The sequence below is a fragment of the Ischnura elegans genome, chromosome 1, assembly GCF_921293095.1.
Source record: "Ischnura elegans chromosome 1, ioIscEleg1.1, whole genome shotgun sequence".
NCBI lineage: Eukaryota > Metazoa > Arthropoda > Insecta > Odonata > Coenagrionidae > Ischnura > Ischnura elegans.
In genome coordinates, this window is record NC_060246.1 from 121,338,642 (window position 1) to 121,356,682 (window position 18,041).

Sequence of the window (18,041 nt, forward strand, 5' to 3'; positions counted from 1 at the left end):
ACCTTTTGAAATGTATTAAACACAAAAATACAATAATATGGTGGAAAATATCTTAAATATATATTTTTCCCAAAATCAAAAAACTATAAACATTTCCGCCGTTCTGCTCCAGGTGCCATGCTTTTTATTTGCCACATGCTTGTGCCATGCTTTGCCACATTTATTCCCTTTATTGGAAAAAAGTAAAAATTCAATTTTTATATTATTGGCTATTCAAAAAACATTGCAATATTGAAAATAGTTTTATATTTTCAAAACCTAACTACGATCATTATTTAAGACGCCTAGTTTTTCATTTAGGTGTTACCTCTTTACGGCCATGACCTATGAAAATTTAAGGTTTCTCAATTGACGATTTCGGTTTTTTAATATTCCCGTATCCTTTGAAAATACTATGAAATTAATGATAGAATTTTTTGTATCAGAAAATTTGATACCATGGTTATAGTACTTTTCACCGACCTTTTCTGAACTTATTAACTATGATATGTTATCTTTATCTTATTTATTATTATTATTATCTAGGGAAGACGACTTCAGACGAGTTAAGAATATTATTTATTCTCCTCAAAATATGCGCTCTTTAATCAGCCTAATGGTCACCAAATTTCACTTGTCATACTGACGCATTTCCCAGATATTTCTCTCTTCTGCCACGATGTTAATCATCCTACTTGGTACTAGGCAACTCTGCCACTGAAAAAAAAACATAAATTAAAAGTTTGCCGCCACCCTGTTTACACAGCCCATTGATATGATTACATTCGCCTACCTTTTTTTAGCAAGACCTCCCACTTTGTTACGTATTTCCAATTCAATATCCAGTCCATTTTCATCTAACTTAATTATCTTCCCACCTCTTAACTCACTACATTTCATTGTTTTGTTCCTCTCCGGCGTACTAATCTAATCAATAATCTTTTCGAAGCGATCCAAGATTTCGTTTCTTTACTGGAGGTTCACTCAAACATTTGGTTAATTCCAAAAAAAATATGAAAACAACGACTGACGATGATTATTAAAATAAATGCCTAAGCACAGCATTAACAGTTGAGCACAGAATTGAGAGTTTCTTGAATAATTGGTTTATATTTTATTTTATAAATTTTATAGAGCTTATGGTCATTGCGTTTTACGTGAAGACTTATGCTGTTAATTTACACTTTTTTGACATTAATTTTTAGGCATGCTTTAATTATAATCCGCCATTTCTCGCTACTTCCTCAGTTATCATCAAACAGAGTATAAAGAGGATTTAATATATTTAAACACTTGTATTATGCATTTTATATAACCGCAAATTATTCAAGAAAAATGAGTATCACCGAAGGCTTTTCATAAATGTAAAATGTGTAACAAATATTTGACAATTATCATGGAGCAACATCCAATTCACACTCTCTACACGTATGTCACTAAATTAAATTTTAGACAGTGAATTCTTGCTTTTGCACCCTTAGATTGACGGCGTCTTTTTCATTTGCCAACATTCCCAAGCAGCCTTGTTTCTTAATAAAGTATCCATGTATGTAGTATTCAAATGCATCCCCCTATGATTTTATTGCCGTCAATATTCCTTTAAGTAACCGTGATTTCCTGTTTTTTTCACTTTGTTCAGTTGAATACTATACCAAATTGAGAAAATCCGTAAAGTATATAAAAAATGTTTCATCTTTTCTCCTGTCGAACGTTTTTTTTTATTATTGGCATTTATGCTATGCTGTTCGGTTTACAGTTTAACGCTCGCAACATCTGAGTTAGGTCTGCATCCAAGTAGTCGTATATACATCATTTGAGAACGTACAATGTGACTCCTATTGAACAATCCAGAACAGCTGAAACCAAGAGGCCCTTGACGAAGCTCTCACTTAATGAATACCTCCGGCCTAAGGCTAAGGCACTTGAATTTGCCTGAAGCAAAGGTCACGTCATTAATGTCGATAACTTCTCCGATCGATTAACCAATTAAGTACCTCTTCATATTTTATTCCTCCAGTTCTAAAATTTGTTTTAATTTCTAGCGATAAAGTTATCCACCTCGATCTTCATAATCACAATTTTTAATTGACTTTTAGGGGAAGACTCACGCCGAATGAATGGAATTCTTTCCGGTCCCATCTTCTTCCAATTAAACCTCATCTCGCCTCGGGCAAATCCCATTCACTTTCGCGCGAAACGAACCGTGGCCCACTCCTCTCTCTCCCCACTTTATTCTCACTTTCCTTTTGAACTTTGGTTTGCGTCCTTCGCCTGCTCTCTCTGCCTCCCATTGAAATGCTGGAATAAACAGAAGGTGACATAGAGGGTTGCCCTGTGGGGTCAAAATCTGAAATCTAGAGTTGACATTTTGTTGTCTGTCAGTTTGAGCATTCCTTTGACGATTTCCCTCGTGAAGGGCATCGAGAACTGTAGCTGTAAAATGGGAGATGCTGTTCTGTTCGAATCCAATTTTCTGGCATATATCACGGAATTTTACTAAATGAAGAGGTTTCGCTAGGTTCATGATCAAAGTGAAATCTTTTTTAATTCATTCTTCACGTGATAATAACCAATCTTTGATATAGAACTCCACTACCAACCACTACTAGTGATCGTTATTGGAGTTCTATAATGAAGTTTTAAATTACCGTTTGCTGTTTATCATGGATATATCACATTTCCACCAGGAAAGCCAGAAACGAATTCATACCCTTCATGACGATTTCATGCTGAAATGATTTCATATTTTTCACATTTTTGGCAAAGCATGTTTATTATGGAATTTCCATGTAATTTTTTTACATGAAATATCAAAAAATACTGAAACATGGATCGATTAATTTTGCAGTTGCAGTTATAATCAAACTAATTTTTATTTTATTTTATTGTTTTCATTTTAATATTATATCTACGGGGGGGTTTCTTATATTTATTCTTTCCGTTGAACTTCCAATAGTTCCATTCGTAATGTTCTGGCCAACCTAGTCTTAGCTCAAGCATTCCCGATCGCTCATATTCCTTCCATGATGGAATCCAATTCAGGCGGCTATCCTGACGCCTATCCTGACGCCTATCCTGTATATTTTCAACTTCCTTTGGCTCACATCTCCTCATCCTCCCTCAATTGTGTCGCGTTTGATTCGAGTCCATACCTCGCCCGTCCAAATTTCCTTCCTGATCCCATCCGACCTCGTACTTTATTCCCTCTCCAAGTAGAATCCTTGCTCTGTCTACCACTCACTCGCTGCCTCACCCCTCCCTTCTCTAACACCAGGCCCTGTCCGTCACTTCGCGTTAGGTTTTTACTGCGGAACTCTTGAGGGAGGGCAAAAAAAAACGGTTTGACCGTTCCAAAATTGACATTCATAAGGCTCAGATGGTCCGGGCTGATATGTAACGCTCTCCGTTGTACCCGAAACGTATCCGGATTGCGGTCAAGCTCTTCTGCGTTCGTCCTCTGTTTCCACCTTGTTCCTGTCTTCTTTCTGATTTCCCATCTCTCCGTCACTTTTTTCTTCCTCTCCACCCGTGTTGCGCCTGCTCCGGAAGCAAGACCGTGAGTGTGAAATGTGGGAGGGGGTAAAAGGTGTGAGGGGGCACATTTGGATGGAAAAATTGAAACCTTTGATCGGAACAGTTACTCGCTACGCCATTCAGTTTTTTTTTCATTCATCCCCCTCCATCCATGCGCTCTCTCCCTTGATGTCCTTCATAGCAGACAGCCAACGTTTTGATGCAGCGGTTGGAGCTCGCATTATCACATAATAAATGTGCGTTTTCCTCAACTCACTCTTGACCTTGCTACTGACGGCGAGAGTAAACTATCCGCGGAACTCATGGAAGCTTCGATGGCGAACAATGTTTCCCTCCACGCTTTTCAAATCACACCGTATCCACCATTGGTTGCACGAGCACATTATCTACGGGCATAGTGGCGGGCTCAAGCTATATTTATCCATAACGATTTAGTTTTCTGAAATAAGAGAATGCGTTTATTTATAGTGATCGCAAAATGAAACAAAAAAACATCAAATATAGCGCTGAAATGAAAGAAAACAACGATTCTTTCATCCAACAGTTCGATTTCATCTTTCAACTGCCTATTTTATGCGTGATCTTAACTAATATAGATCTAATTTCTTGTGAATGGCAGAGTTTAATCGAATTTGGACATCCTGTTTAGTAGCATATGCTTAGCAGATAATACAGAAACTCGTTAACCTTACCAGTGACTGATTATTAATGAAATTAGTTATTCCTAAATAATTACTGCCTACGATTAGATACACTTGTTATTGTTTATTTTACAGGTCTTGGACAAAAGGAGCAAGGTTTACAGGGATTCTTATTTGAATCATTAATCACTGAAACAGAAGTTAATTTTCAATCAATTCCAGGCAATCGGCATTAATCAATCAGGATTTTTACCCTCGAAAATTTGCATTATTGAGCAAACCACAGGATTGACGGTCACGCTGATTACATGATGTTAAATTTAAGAGCTACGACCGCAACGCAAAACAATCGATATCACCGCTCGTGGCAGGCTTTCCTTAACCATTCAGTATGCTGACAAATATGTGGGTGGCCTTTTGGCGTAATAGGTTTACGACGCTTGGGGATGATTTCTGTGTTCAGCTAAAAGCGGAATTCTAAAGACATCCTTTAAAATGCGATTTATGACTGTTAAAAACTAGTGGAATATCGTCTTAATCAGGGTTAGCTCAGACGCGGTGATCCTCACGGCAGGAGTCGGCTACGTCTCGCGCTATTCTGTGAAAGGTTTAAAGCCGTCGATTTTTAGCTACGCATTGCTCGAGAAATCGGCGACGGATCGAACAGCCGGGAACTTAGGATTTCTTTGACTCTACAACTTCATTACAATTGAGAGTATTACAAAATTGTTAACTTTAATTTCTGACTCCAATTCTTAATTTTTATAAAGTCAACTTTTTCTGGTGTGATATCGTTCAACAGCATATTAAATGTTACACAGATATCGCACCGTCTACTTAATTGTTAAAGCGGTACATATTCGGTACGATCTATAATTCATTTATATATTTATGAATTATTTCCTTGTTTTTGTATTGACATATTATATATTTGGAATGTATATATTTTAAATAGTTTGCTTTACCACGGTGGCCTGACGGTGGTTTTACGGGTTTCCCGCTGTCGTGACGGGAAAACTTCTGCCTACTTAGTACTTAGGGGATAAGGTTGCCGAAGGAAAAGCGAAGCAAATACTCTTCGGGAGTTAATATACTCAGCTTTTATTGGTGTTTGCACTTCAGTCCTTACACTTGTCCAGGGGGGGGATTTGAGGCTGGCGCGCATGGAGGTGGGAGTCTGGGATATCAAACCTACGTGGTGGCGACTAGGGAGAGGCGATGCTGATGGTCAGGGTCCTGGTCGCACCCGGTTCGAGTTCCACACGAGTCGTCGTTCGAGATCTACCGCAGCTCCCGCGTCAAGGTCCCGAAGAGTCCCCGGAGGAGAGTCGCAGAAGTCCACGAACGAGGAACTCGTTCTGCCCTAGCACTCCGCACTAACTGTACTGCCTAAAAACTCTTCAGCGCGGGAGATAATTTCTGCCCTATATATCTAGTTCCTGGGGGTGCGGGTGGCAGGAAGGGGGTAGGAGCGGGAGGGGGGTAGTTAACCCTAGTGCATGTTCCGAATTCTCAGAAATGATCCTTGGACCCACGCACCCCAGGGCGGGAAAATTAGCAAAACACCTTCTTTCCCGCCACGCAGAGTATCTTCCGATCACCACACCGCCGTCCTTAGGGTGAATGCCGGGCCAATACCACTCCCGTACCAGTGTTTAAGCCCAGTAATGCTAAAGAGACGCAAGGCTTAGCAGCTCCACGTGTAGATATTGTTAAGAGTTCACAGTGTGAACTTCACACTCAAATGAGCTGTCGACACTTGAGAATTGTAACAGCACTTTATTTAAAACACTTATACGAACCATATCCTATAAAAACTCATAATTTTAATGTAACGAATCAATATCAACAACAGCCCGTCAACCAGCGAAGCCCACATCACACCCAGTTGCCACTACAATATATTATTGTTTTCTGGTATTCTGTCAAAATTGTTGTAAATCCTATGTATTTTTGTACGTTCTAAGCCCGTGGAGTAAACATTATAGCACTGAATTAATATATAATGTTTAAGATACTTTTGTAATGCGTGCGGGTTCTTGCCCTTGGTGTCGGGAAGCGAATAATCACACACAAGTATTTGAAGTTTTTAATCCAAAGTTTATTTCCTTTTAAAATCCCAGTTTCCCAATCAATTATATGAATATACATAAAGTAATAATGATTTTGTGCGTCTAGAATAGCCAAAATTTAGAATATTACCAATGTATCGGGAAGGAGAGGAGCTGCTGGTGATGGCACGGGTGGATAGCGAGGTGCTTAGGTCGCACGGGCCATAAGGCCCGCGCTTCGACTCCAACTGACGGCTAAATTGCTGACAGACCAGTAACTGAGGAGAGTTACTGAGTGCGTGAGTCCCTGAGTGCGTCCTGAGAGACAATTGCATCTACACCGTGCCATTATATAGGGAAGTGGAACCAGGATGTTTTCGTCCAATAGGAAGGGGAAAGGAAGAGGAAGGTTAGGCGTTCTTGAAAGTGAAAAGGTGCAAATCCCGAGGCATAGTTTGTCATAGCTAGCTATTCTGAGGCGTCACAAAACAACATAATTATGCATATTTTGGAAATGGAAATCTTCCATTTCCGGATCACTACACTTTTAGATTGTAATTAATACGATATTTACGGTTTACGATATATTCATGTCCTCTTTCATTTCGTTGCAGATGCCGCCGTCCTCAAGAAGCAGACGGGGACCTCCGGGGGGACATCCCGCGTCCCCACCGGCGGCGGCCCGCACTCGTCACAGCACGCCTTCTCCGTCCGCCCCCGCTCCTCACCCCCCGCCCATCACCTGCAGCAGTCCGCCTCCGCGGCTGCTGGCCGTGACGTGGGCTTTGGTCGCCGCGGCGGCCCTGTCGATGGCGTCAGCCGGTCAAGTGGCGCCCTGCAACTTCAACGCCATGTGCTCGTGCAAGTTCGGCGGCGAGGGCGGTGAGACGAGGGAGATCCACCTGACCACCCCCAAGTCCCTGGACGACGTCCGCGACATCAGCTGCGTGGGGGTGCCCTTCGGAAAACTGCCAGGTATGTCCCTCACATCCCTTTGTTCAATATTTGTTTACCTACCCCCTCGCGGCGGCCGTGTGCCGCGTCTATGACATGAGGCATTCTATGGAATTGAATGATTGTGACCTATTCACGCTCATTTCACTTCGAACACAAAATTCATATAAAGAAAAGGTTGCCCACAAACCCATTTATGGTACGTCTGCATGGAATAATATTTTTCTCCTTCATTTTAATACCTTTCCATTCAATCCTCTCATTTGTTTAATTGGGCAGAGTTCTTCGCTTGTTTCATTTCAGTGTCGCTATGGAAGTACTCGCTGAAGAAGCTACTAGAAGAAGTCGCTGTTCTTTGAGGAGACCAGAAGCCCGTCGTTTAACGATATTTTTATGTAGATGCCTCCTATAAACTTCATTGAGGAGTCTCAAAATTCAGTATGATGGCTTCAAGCATTACTTGCTTGAATTCGTTTGTGTAAGGAAAATTAAATTCGGCTTTGCAATCACACATCGTAAAAGTTTTATTTTTACAATTTGTTTCAATACAAAGCGTTGATTTTTCCCATGTTTTATTATCATTTTTAATTACGAGTATAAGAGCTTATTTACTTCATTCAGGAGGAGGAGTTTTAGGAGTTGACGAGCCCATAAATATAATTTTTATTTGGTTCTTCCGCAGAACCTAAGCTACCTCCCTGATCTTATCAAAAGTTTATTTACCTCGTAGTTTTAAAAACAAGCCCGTTTTATCAATTTTTTATCCTGAAAAAAGGAGTAGGGCTTGTACAGTTGGAGAGGGAGTTATGTGTTCTGGGTCATTGCCGCTAATAAATATTCAGTTATTTTATTTTACTACAAGTTGTATGCAACAATAGGAACCCTTAGCGACTCCCGTTCCCAGCTTGTGCCATCCTCATCCCTGCTTCTCTTCAACGTCTCTTTGTTTCCAAATTGCCCACTGTACGCAGCTTATAAAATTTTGATTGAGGAACGTTTGAGAATACTGGCTATTATTATTGCGTTATTAATATCAACATTTTTCCTAACAGCTTTGAATGTCTTGATTCATTATTAACTTTTATCGGTTCTATTTGATTTAAAATAATGTTAACTAATCCATAATATGATAAAAAAATGCTTATTACGGTTACAATCACTATTACATACATCTTAGCTTATGAATGGTGCAAGTCAAGTATAATTTTGATTTTTATTTATATTCAGAATTTTTGTATTGGAGGTTTCAACGCAAACGTTTGAAACTGTTTCATTTGGAAATAAATTCATCCCTGATATTTCATAAATTTGCCCTACTAACTATTTACTACTATATAACTACTGTATTGATGCTCTGGCTTCTATGCTCAGTTTCAGCTTCCCTCACATGATTTAAGGTAGTAATATTTTCAAGGTGTTGATCGGGTTGGTTTTTTTTATTACAGGCCTTGGTTTCTCACCCTTTAGGAGTTCGGGTTCAAATCCCAGCGTTGGCGGAATTTTTTCATAAACTGCCCGATCCCTGCCCGAGTACTTTTTGAAAGCACTCCGTCCGTTGCAAGGGACGTTAAGCTGTGGACCTTTTGACGTCTTTTGCCAAAAGCAGACTAATTATGTCGACGTCTGGTTTCTTTCTTTACCCTTCCTTCATGGCGCGAATGACCGACGTAACGTGTCGGTCACCTTGGGCTTGATACCATGTATATATTCCAAGGGGATAATCTAATTTTTTTGTCCCTCTTGAGTCAAATTGTTTTCAGGGAGAATTGAAGAGCATTAATCCTAATCGTTGCTTTTTCTCATTTTTTTTCAGAGCTCCCTGGGGGGCCGATATCACACATGGACGTGGTGAATTCGGGGCTGGAGGCGTTGGAGAATGAGGCTTTGGCGGGGGCGAAGGTCGAATCCTTGAGACTGATGAGCAATCGCATTATGCACGTAGGCGAACGGGCCTTCGGGTGAGTACCTCCTCACTTTCAATCCAGGTGCAGTTTCAAGGGGTCTCCAGCATCGAGCATCCCATGACGCTGCTATCGCTCCTGACATATTTTAACCCTTTAGGCGCTAAACGTGCCCGTATATCGGCTTCCCCTAATTATAAATGAAAACGGCAAGGTACACATATTCATATTGCCGAAAATGATTTTTCTATAAAGGTATGAAACTTCATTCTAGGTTTGATTCTTTATGTACAGATAACTTTGTAATAGGTACTCATTTTTTGCATAAAATTCCATGACTAATAATCAAAAACCGGACTCGCGAATCATTTTATGCTGAAATTAATCTGATACTTTAAGTAGATCGTCTACTTTTTCGACACGTAAATCGCAAATTCCACGAAATTTAAATTATTTTCTTGTATGCCAGAACTTATTCTTATCCTTAAGTCACTAGTTTTCCGGAAATCCCCGTCTAAGGGGTATTAGTGATTTTTAAATGCAACGACAGTTTACAGGGTACGAGGGCAATCAAGTTTCATATCTATAGTATCAAGTAACTATAGTTATATAACTATAGTTAGTTGCTATCTCTCGATATTCCACCGATTCAACAACTCTTAAGCAGTATTTTATTACATCTTTCGTTAATTACTGAGTTACTCTTCACGTACACCAGTAAGTTAACCCACCATTTTCAGAATCAATGTTCGTAAATTGTTTTCGAAATTCTAATTTGATGCCAATATTAGTTACTTGATAGCATTCCCTTTTTAATTTTTGCCGTCCAATTTTCCCTGACTATGGAAATCCTGTTAATCCAAAACTTTAACCTAGTGCATTTTCTTTGATATGCATAAAGGGCGCAAAATCGTTAACAAACGCGATAGCGAATTTTTTCAAATTGTCGAGGAAAAGCAATGTGTCAAATGGGAGTTGGTTGGCATTATCTTTCCACACAAAGTCTTTTCCACGTAAATCATTAAAAAATTCACATGCTTCATTACCGATTGTCTCATCTTTAGGGTGGCCGTTCTTGCGTTGCTGGCATGATCACAAGAAAATGTTTCTAAAAGAAAGATGTTGTCCACGTAATGCATTGTTGTGAGTAATGTGTCTACAAAAAGTCAATTTGTTTTAATAATTTGACTTTTAACACCCATTTCATGTTACATTTATTCAATGTGAGTCAGATGGTTGGAAACGAGTAATGGTAAATTTATTCCGATCGCTTTAAAGAAAAAGTTGAAGAAATATGTTGGAGAGTGCTTGGTCATAAGCGCAGGCTCGTGACCCTTGAGTGTGCTAAGCCAAGGCCACCGCAATTTCTCCCTCTCACTCATGCATGTATATATAAATGTGCGTTTACATTAATTAGTCATCAGAGAGAGAGAGAGAGGGGGGGAGAGACGGAGGTGTTCATAACAGCAAATTAATCCCGGCATTAAGGGTACTGCTCGTTCCGTGTGTGAACTCTGGCATTAGCAACATGTCCTCGGAAACATCATCCCTCTCCCCGCCCAACCCCTTCCATTCCACGTCGGAAGTTGCTTTTTCACCCGAAATAACGGCCTCACATCACGATCATGCACGAACAAACGGCACTCGGTGGACGACCCACGACCCCCCGTCACCCTTCGATCACGTAGCTCGCCTGCGACCTTCCCGTCCACACTCCCGTCTTATTCCATCCAACTCACAGATACAGCCTCATCGTCATCGTCGCTGCCTTCATCCCACGCAATCCTCGCCTTCCAAGTTCATTACCTCATCTGCGTTGCCTTTTGTTAACTAATGTCCTTGCCCGGAGCCTTTACCCCTTGGAATCCACGCGGTCCTCCTGTCCCCGCGTTTCTCATCATCATCCCTGCACCCCTTGTCAAACCCCTTGTACCCCCGTTGTGTGTGCTTCCCGGCAAAACCCTTTCCCGCCCCCGGGTCCACGAGACCCACCTAATCCAATAGTGGTCGGCCTGTCAACGCTATGCCGCCACTCTATTCCGCCCCCTCTCTCGTCTTCCACCCCCGAGTCGTCGTCCCCTGCCTCTGACGACGTAGGCGAAAGTAACCCTTCTGTCACCCGAAATCCCCCCTTCATTCCCCTTCCCCTTTCTGCACTCACTGTTTCCTTTCGGCTAGTTTTTGCTCCAAAACCGCTTATCTCGGCCACTTTCACCTCCTGATTCTTTACCTCCTGATACTCTGTTTGAGCTGGAGGGCGGGAGACGGTAAAAGGGACTGATTAAATCGGTCCAAAGTAACACATAAAAGTTTCATTTGAGGTCGTGTCCCAGCTTAGTTGGATATTCTTTGACCGGTGGCGGAGATGCTAAGTTGAAGAGTTACCTACCCGGATGAAGACTGGAGTTCCATCATGACGAAAACTTTATTAGCAGAGTGGACTCTAAAGGCTATGAGTTTCCCAGAGGGAACTTTTCTTTACCATGAGGAGCACTTTTTTCCACAATATAGAATTATTTATTTTAGGAAAGGTCCGTATTTTTCTTTCGTTTTTATATTTGTTCTCAGTCACCCTCCGCATTATGCTCTTACTATTTATTAAACAGCAAATTCAGGAGCCTATATTTTACTGGCATTTGCTATCATTCAGTTTTTATGAAAATGAATTTAATACTATTTAATTAATCTCTAATGAAAAAACAGTAAATATAGCTACAGTTTCGGTAGGTACATACAGTTCTGGCAAGCATTACATACATTACTTGACTAGACATGTACTCTAGATAAATTTGCACGCTATAAGATGAAGGTAGGCAAATGATATAGATCTCGTCATCGGTTTAATCTCATTAATAAAGTGGCTAAATTTTTATTTTGGTTAAAATTTCTGTTTATCTCACTCGCAAATTGGTGTTGTTTTTTATCATTTAAGTTAAATCTTCCTGCGGAACGTTTTGAGGTAACGGTATGGTTTTATAGCAAATTTGAGGTGATTGATAACTTGACGGCTATATTTGCATTGAATATTTGGTGGGTATGCAGGTTCATTTAGGTTGTAAAAATACCTTTCATCGTTCACCAGAGTGATCTTTTGAAAGCCAAAATCCTATTTCGTGCACTTTAGGTCATTCCAAAGATACGAAAATTACTTTTCTTATATATAACACATTTCAACATGGAAAATCAATCATTAGTATTTATAAGGATTTCAAATTCTGCACAGAATACGTATTCATGGGAAAGAACCACTGTAACTGCTTACTTAGGATAAAAATTGAAATAGTTGAAGCTAGAGTTTTCTCAAAAAATATTTTTTTGTATAGTTGATTTTTTAAGCATTTCACCATCTATAAACTTTACATTTTGCTGATTTAATGTGTATATACATAATTGATATTCGCCACTGCTATCCCGAAAATTACATCGAAGTTTTCTCCAGTCTCGTGGTGTGTTTTATCTACAATATGGATTCTCGCATAATATGATAAGGTTTGCCTCCAAATTTGTTAAAGGCACTATTATATGAAGATATATCTCTAGATATATCGCTAGAAGTTATAGGAAAAGCAGATAGTTAATGAGTATGAAATAAGCCACCGTTTAGTGACTATTGAGACTTTTTTTAGTCAGTTAGTTTAGTCAGAGCTTTCATATTCAAGATTCAAGATTTCATTTAGGTAATGCACATTTTATTCCAATCGATAATTCTTTTCTGTGCAAAACCTTTACTCAATACTTTTATTATTGGAATGTGTTTTCAATTGATTTCGAGCATCGACGGGAGTATATTGATTTAGAGTGCCTTTCACCAAACCAAATAGAATATTCTCTTACTCCCGGTGGCAAGAATTCTGAGGGTTCAAGGCGAACCCTTCATAGGGTACAACGCACCGGGGCCCGGAACCAAGCGCGAAGCTTATACGCCAGGACACCCGGGGAGGGGCTGGAGAGGAAGGAAAAGGGAAAGAGGCGCCGTCGCGATCGGAGCCCGCCGACGCCTCTAGGGAAAGGAAAGGAATGGAAGGGAGGGGAATAGGGATAAAACACTCCAGCGCTATAGAAGCGAAGGAGGCCCTACCTAGCGAAACCAAGCATACGTAATTTCTCTACCACCATCCCGGGGAGATTTTTCTATGAGGAAGAAAAATCCCAATATAGGGACAGTGGGAAAAACCTTAAGCCTTGTCTCTCTTCAAGCGAATAAATCTTTCGCCTTTTACTCCCGGTGGCAGTAGGAGTTTTGACATTCTGGAGCATCACATTTTCATTTTCATACTCAGCACAGTACCTTCTCTGGTGCTTCATTTAGATATTTGGCCACCACTCTTTTCTCTAGAAAAGAGATGCTAAAAAAGCTGATCCGGAGAACGGTTTGACGTCGTGTGAAAGGCGTCCTTATTTATCCCTGCGTACTCTCAGAGGAGCAAAGCAGCAATACCCACACCCTCATTTTGGACCGTTCCTTTTTTGGATCTCGAGAGGTGTTTCACAAGGTGCCCGCCCAAATGTTGCACTCTTTGTCTCAATCATCATTAAAGGCTTTTCGTAGCCCTAGGGGGTGAAGAGAGGTTAAGAGTTGCCGGGGGTTGGAGGGGGTGGTTCGGGTTCTTCACCCCTGTACTCTTAGCACTTCACTACCCTCCCCCCCTCGAGTCCATCCTCTCTCCCAAGAGTCGTGCATTCCCGCAAACCACCCCTCCTCACCCCGCCGCCATCCAAATGCCTCTCAATCCTTTCAGCACCACCCATTAGCAAGCGGTCCGTTTTCTTCACCGCCGCTCCCTCTCCCGGGAAAACTTCCGTACTAATGCAGGAACAATTTTCCCAGGCTCTTTCCTTCGTTTTACTCAAACTCCAAGCTCATCTTTCCGGCCTGCAGACTGACCATCTTCATTTTCCCATCCCTCTCTCCCTCATAGCCAGTCTCCTCCCCAGCCTTGTCTTACCCCCCCCCCCCCCCCCCCCGTGAAGAAGGGAGCACGCTCTGGCTCCAACGTGACTCCAAAAGGTGAACTCTTTTGGGAGGGTCGCAGTCTTCCTCTTTAACCCTTTTGGGGAACCCCTCTCCTTCGGAGGGGTCACTAAGCGCTTTGACCTCCCGACCTTCTTCCACGAGACCGCGAGGGAGGGAGACGGCACTTGTATCCATCACGATCGACCACCTCTTCTCATCTATTCCCTCGTCTCCTTTACATTCCAATACTCTCTCTCTCTCTGTCTCTCTCTCTCTCTCTCTCTCTCTCCCTCTCTCTCTCTCTCTCCCTCGCTCTCTCTCTCTCTTGTGGTGCTAACTGATAACAATAGCTATGGGCCGATTCTATACTTTTTATCTTGGTTTGTGGGTCGAAGTTGACTGCCATAGAACTCGAATATTAAGCTCCACTCAAACGTGTGAACAGGGACTGCGGGGCACTGTGAAGAAAGCACTAATCAATTGAGGTCTTGATTCAGTCTGCTAGCGAAGTTGAAGTAGTTCAACGTTGAACGCAATCTCGGAGGCGGAGGGGGAAAGTCCTCACCTGCCAAACCAATGGATGCGGGTTCGAGTGTCGCCTGAGTAGATTGCCCTTATCCAGGGCATGGATGTTCTTGAATGTTTAATTGTTGAAATGTCTTGAAAATTCTCATTTAAAAGCCAAGTAGTGCTATTTTCGGCGCTATGGGAGTAGATAATTTTTTTTAAATTGAGTCGATGGCTATGGATATACTGCAATAGTCAGTTGTTGATATAACTACGCAGGTAAAGAATATAATGACGGATTTGATTTTTTTTTCAATTTATTACGTACTGAATCAAGGGTTGGGCAAACATTTATGTAATTTTATCACAAAGAAGAGGTTAAATTATTTCTTTAACCCAATGGCGGCTTCGTTTGACTTTTCATTTACGCATTGGCACTTTTGGGACACTCTTCATGCATAATACGTACTAGCGAGATGTCTTCCTTGAGCCACAGACATAGCAGTCTACTACGGCTTGTAAACCCTATTTCTCTAGTTCTGACCCCGATTCCAACTATCGCAGTTTGATTACCATTTGATTCCGAAGACATTGATTTAAAAAATATATTATTTCTAGATCCGCAAAGTGGATCACTTTGCAAGATTTTCTTTCCACAATGCGAAGTGTCTTTGGAGGCAGATAAGGAACAGTTGATAAATTTTATTAGAAAAGACGTTACCAGATTGATATGATTGCTAGGGTGAAGGAGCAATGGTCTTGAGATCATTGAAGGATACCAAAATCGCTGTAGCAATCTGATGTATCTATTTTCTGCCATGGTAGAAGATATGTAATATATCTATCTTTATCTTCCATAATTTTTTTCATTCATAATCATCATTTTCATCGCCTTTCATGATGATGGTTTCACTTAGATCTCTATGCAAGTCTCCTATTAGCTCATCTATTCCATCTAGTGGTTATTTTCTCCATCCTTCACTTCGAATTCCATGTATTTTGTGTGAGCTATAGAGAAATGGACAATTTTAAGAGACAATGTCCGAAAATATTGATATGAAGAAGTGGGGGGAGGCGAGGTGTTCAAAGTGCCACTTTAGGGCGTATCCATTGCTTTAGCAAAATACCGTTCTAGTCTCTATATTGTGTACCATATGAAAAGAGAATATTATACTAATTATAAATTAATATCTTAAATAATTTTGTCTCGTACATGAAAATGTTATTCGGTTCATGGATTATACGTAACTTCATCCCCGGATCCAATATTCTTACCACGTACTCGAGATGCGGCCTGACATATATGATGTATCAAACAGTCACTGAAACCCTTTTCCTTCCGTTTCATTATATTCCCAACATGTCGATAATGAAATTTAGTTTATTCAGGGCTCTACTGTAGATTCGTCTTTTACTTTTTTATCAATGGTTTTCCTAGTGAGTTGACACTACTCATTCTTTTGATTTTCTTGTTCCTTCCTGGGGTGAACCGTCTTCAGTATGCCTGAAGGACACTCGCGACGTAGTGGTTGAAATGCTCTTATCTTCCAGATGTCACCACTGACGAAATTCGGATAGTACCTTCTCAATCAGTATACGTTCCTTACTAGACGAATTTCTCGCCCTTCGTAGAGGGAACTTAGTACTTTGACCTCTCGACCTCCTTCTCTGCGTCGGTGAAGGAGGGAGACGCTTTCATCCATCACTCTCCCCCTCATCCTTCTAACTAATATCCCAAGGCACCCCTCCCCTCCAAATCTCCTTCCCAATATCATTTAATTTTCTAATGGAATTCACTGGGCTCCTCCCGAGTCTTTCGCATCCGTGTTATCACCACATACCTTTCACAAAGTACCTTTCTCAAGGCTCTACGTGACGCTCCATTTTATCACGAGTCGGAAGGGGGAGGAAGATGAGGAGGGCATCTACCCGACTTCTTGTGAATCATTCAACTTCTTTTGCAAGTCGGTTCGTGAGAGAAGTACCGATTCTAATTCACGAAAAGTAATGTGAGTGAATCGGAATGGGTTTTTCGAAGATGGACTCCGGGAAGATGCTAGTTACTAAGTACTCACTAGTTAACTAGGTAGCTACTTACCAGTAAGGTTCCAGTGTGATTTTATTTTAATTTCAATTCCCACACGGAAGAAAATAATTTGTGAAAATAATTATTCGGTGGGAATGGGGTATTAGTAAAAATAGTTTAAAAGATGATTCTGTTTTTTTTCTCTCTAGCGGCTTTATACTGTGAGAGGTACTTTAAAATTCTTATATTTTTTTCTAGAGAAATATTTATGAATTACCTTTCAGTATGATGGGTTTTAGAACATAAATTTCCATGCCAATTTACACGTTTCAGACACGGCATACGTTGCTTTACTGGCTGTAATTTTGCTATTTAGCGATCTCATTATTGCATAAGTAATATCAACTTTCAGGCTAAACACCATGAAATAATCTTAAGTTTCCAAAATTGTTTACACAGTTCTCTCAAGAATTTACTAATTTTACGTCATTATTTAAGCATAATATTACGCATATTTTAAAATTGTCTGAGGCAATATTTTTAACCGTAATGCATTTGGCCTGATTATTTTCTTGGTGTGTTCATATAGTTTATTTTATTGTCTGCCATCAACAATCAACCATTTCATTCATTTCCTTTCCCCAGCCGTGAATGAAATGTTTTACACTACTTTTTATCCTGCTCATGTACTGTATATCAGGAAACTCAGCTCTCAGTTTATCTTATCGTATTACCTTCGTAGTTTTTCCTACTTCGCCGCGGCGATTGCTTGTACCTTAGTCGCCACTCAGGAGCCAAAGTTTTTTATGCTGGGTTCAGCGTGTTACCACTTTATAGAGCGTGTATAGGGGGAACATCACCTCTCGATGGAGCGAGGGTCCGGAATAGTATCTGTTGGGTAATAGAAATATTATTATAAAAATAAATATCTTGTACCAGATGATGCTTCGTTGAACCAAAAATTGTCGTATGCATTGAAGAACTGTAGAAAAGTTGAATTGTTATTTATATCACATAATGATGAACTTCCGCTACATCTCGGGTTAATCGGTTGAACATATTCGGAAACTTTAAAGCTATAATATGCATAAGCATCCAAACATCCAAATATAAAATTAAAATGGAATAAAAAAAGGAAAGGTATAAAATTGATATGCATCTGATGAAATTGAAGTAAAAACTTGCGTTGCAAAGTCACGTTAGTGATTACACATTTGTTTTCTACTTTCTCGGGAATTACTTACGGTGGTCCCTTCCCTTCCATTTATCTGCCCATTGGAGTCACCGCCGCGTTGGGTTTTAAGGGCACCTTATCATCAGGATCGACTCAATTTATCTCGAAGATCTTGCGCAATCCCTCAATGCTAGTGGTGTTAACTCATAGGTTTCCTCTACGCCCACGTTTTCGCATCAAAGCTCAGTTCGCCATCTCACCCCCTACCCCAAAAATGCCCTCATCCCAGTCTCGACCGCGTTCCGCACTCCTAACGCCCC

General features: G+C 40.7%; 1 protein-coding gene across 1 annotated transcript in view; it reads left to right on the forward strand.

Moving 5' to 3' along the window:
- Positions 1–18,041, forward strand: part of LOC124169028 (chaoptin-like) — a 398,137-nt gene that overhangs the window by 263,121 nt on the left and 116,975 nt on the right. Inside the window, exons 3-4 of the mRNA XM_046547495.1 lie at positions 6,820–7,180; positions 8,973–9,117. Of these exons, the coding sequence (XP_046403451.1) occupies positions 6,820–7,180; positions 8,973–9,117 (506 nt within the window). The remainder of the gene's footprint in view (positions 1–6,819; positions 7,181–8,972; positions 9,118–18,041) is intronic.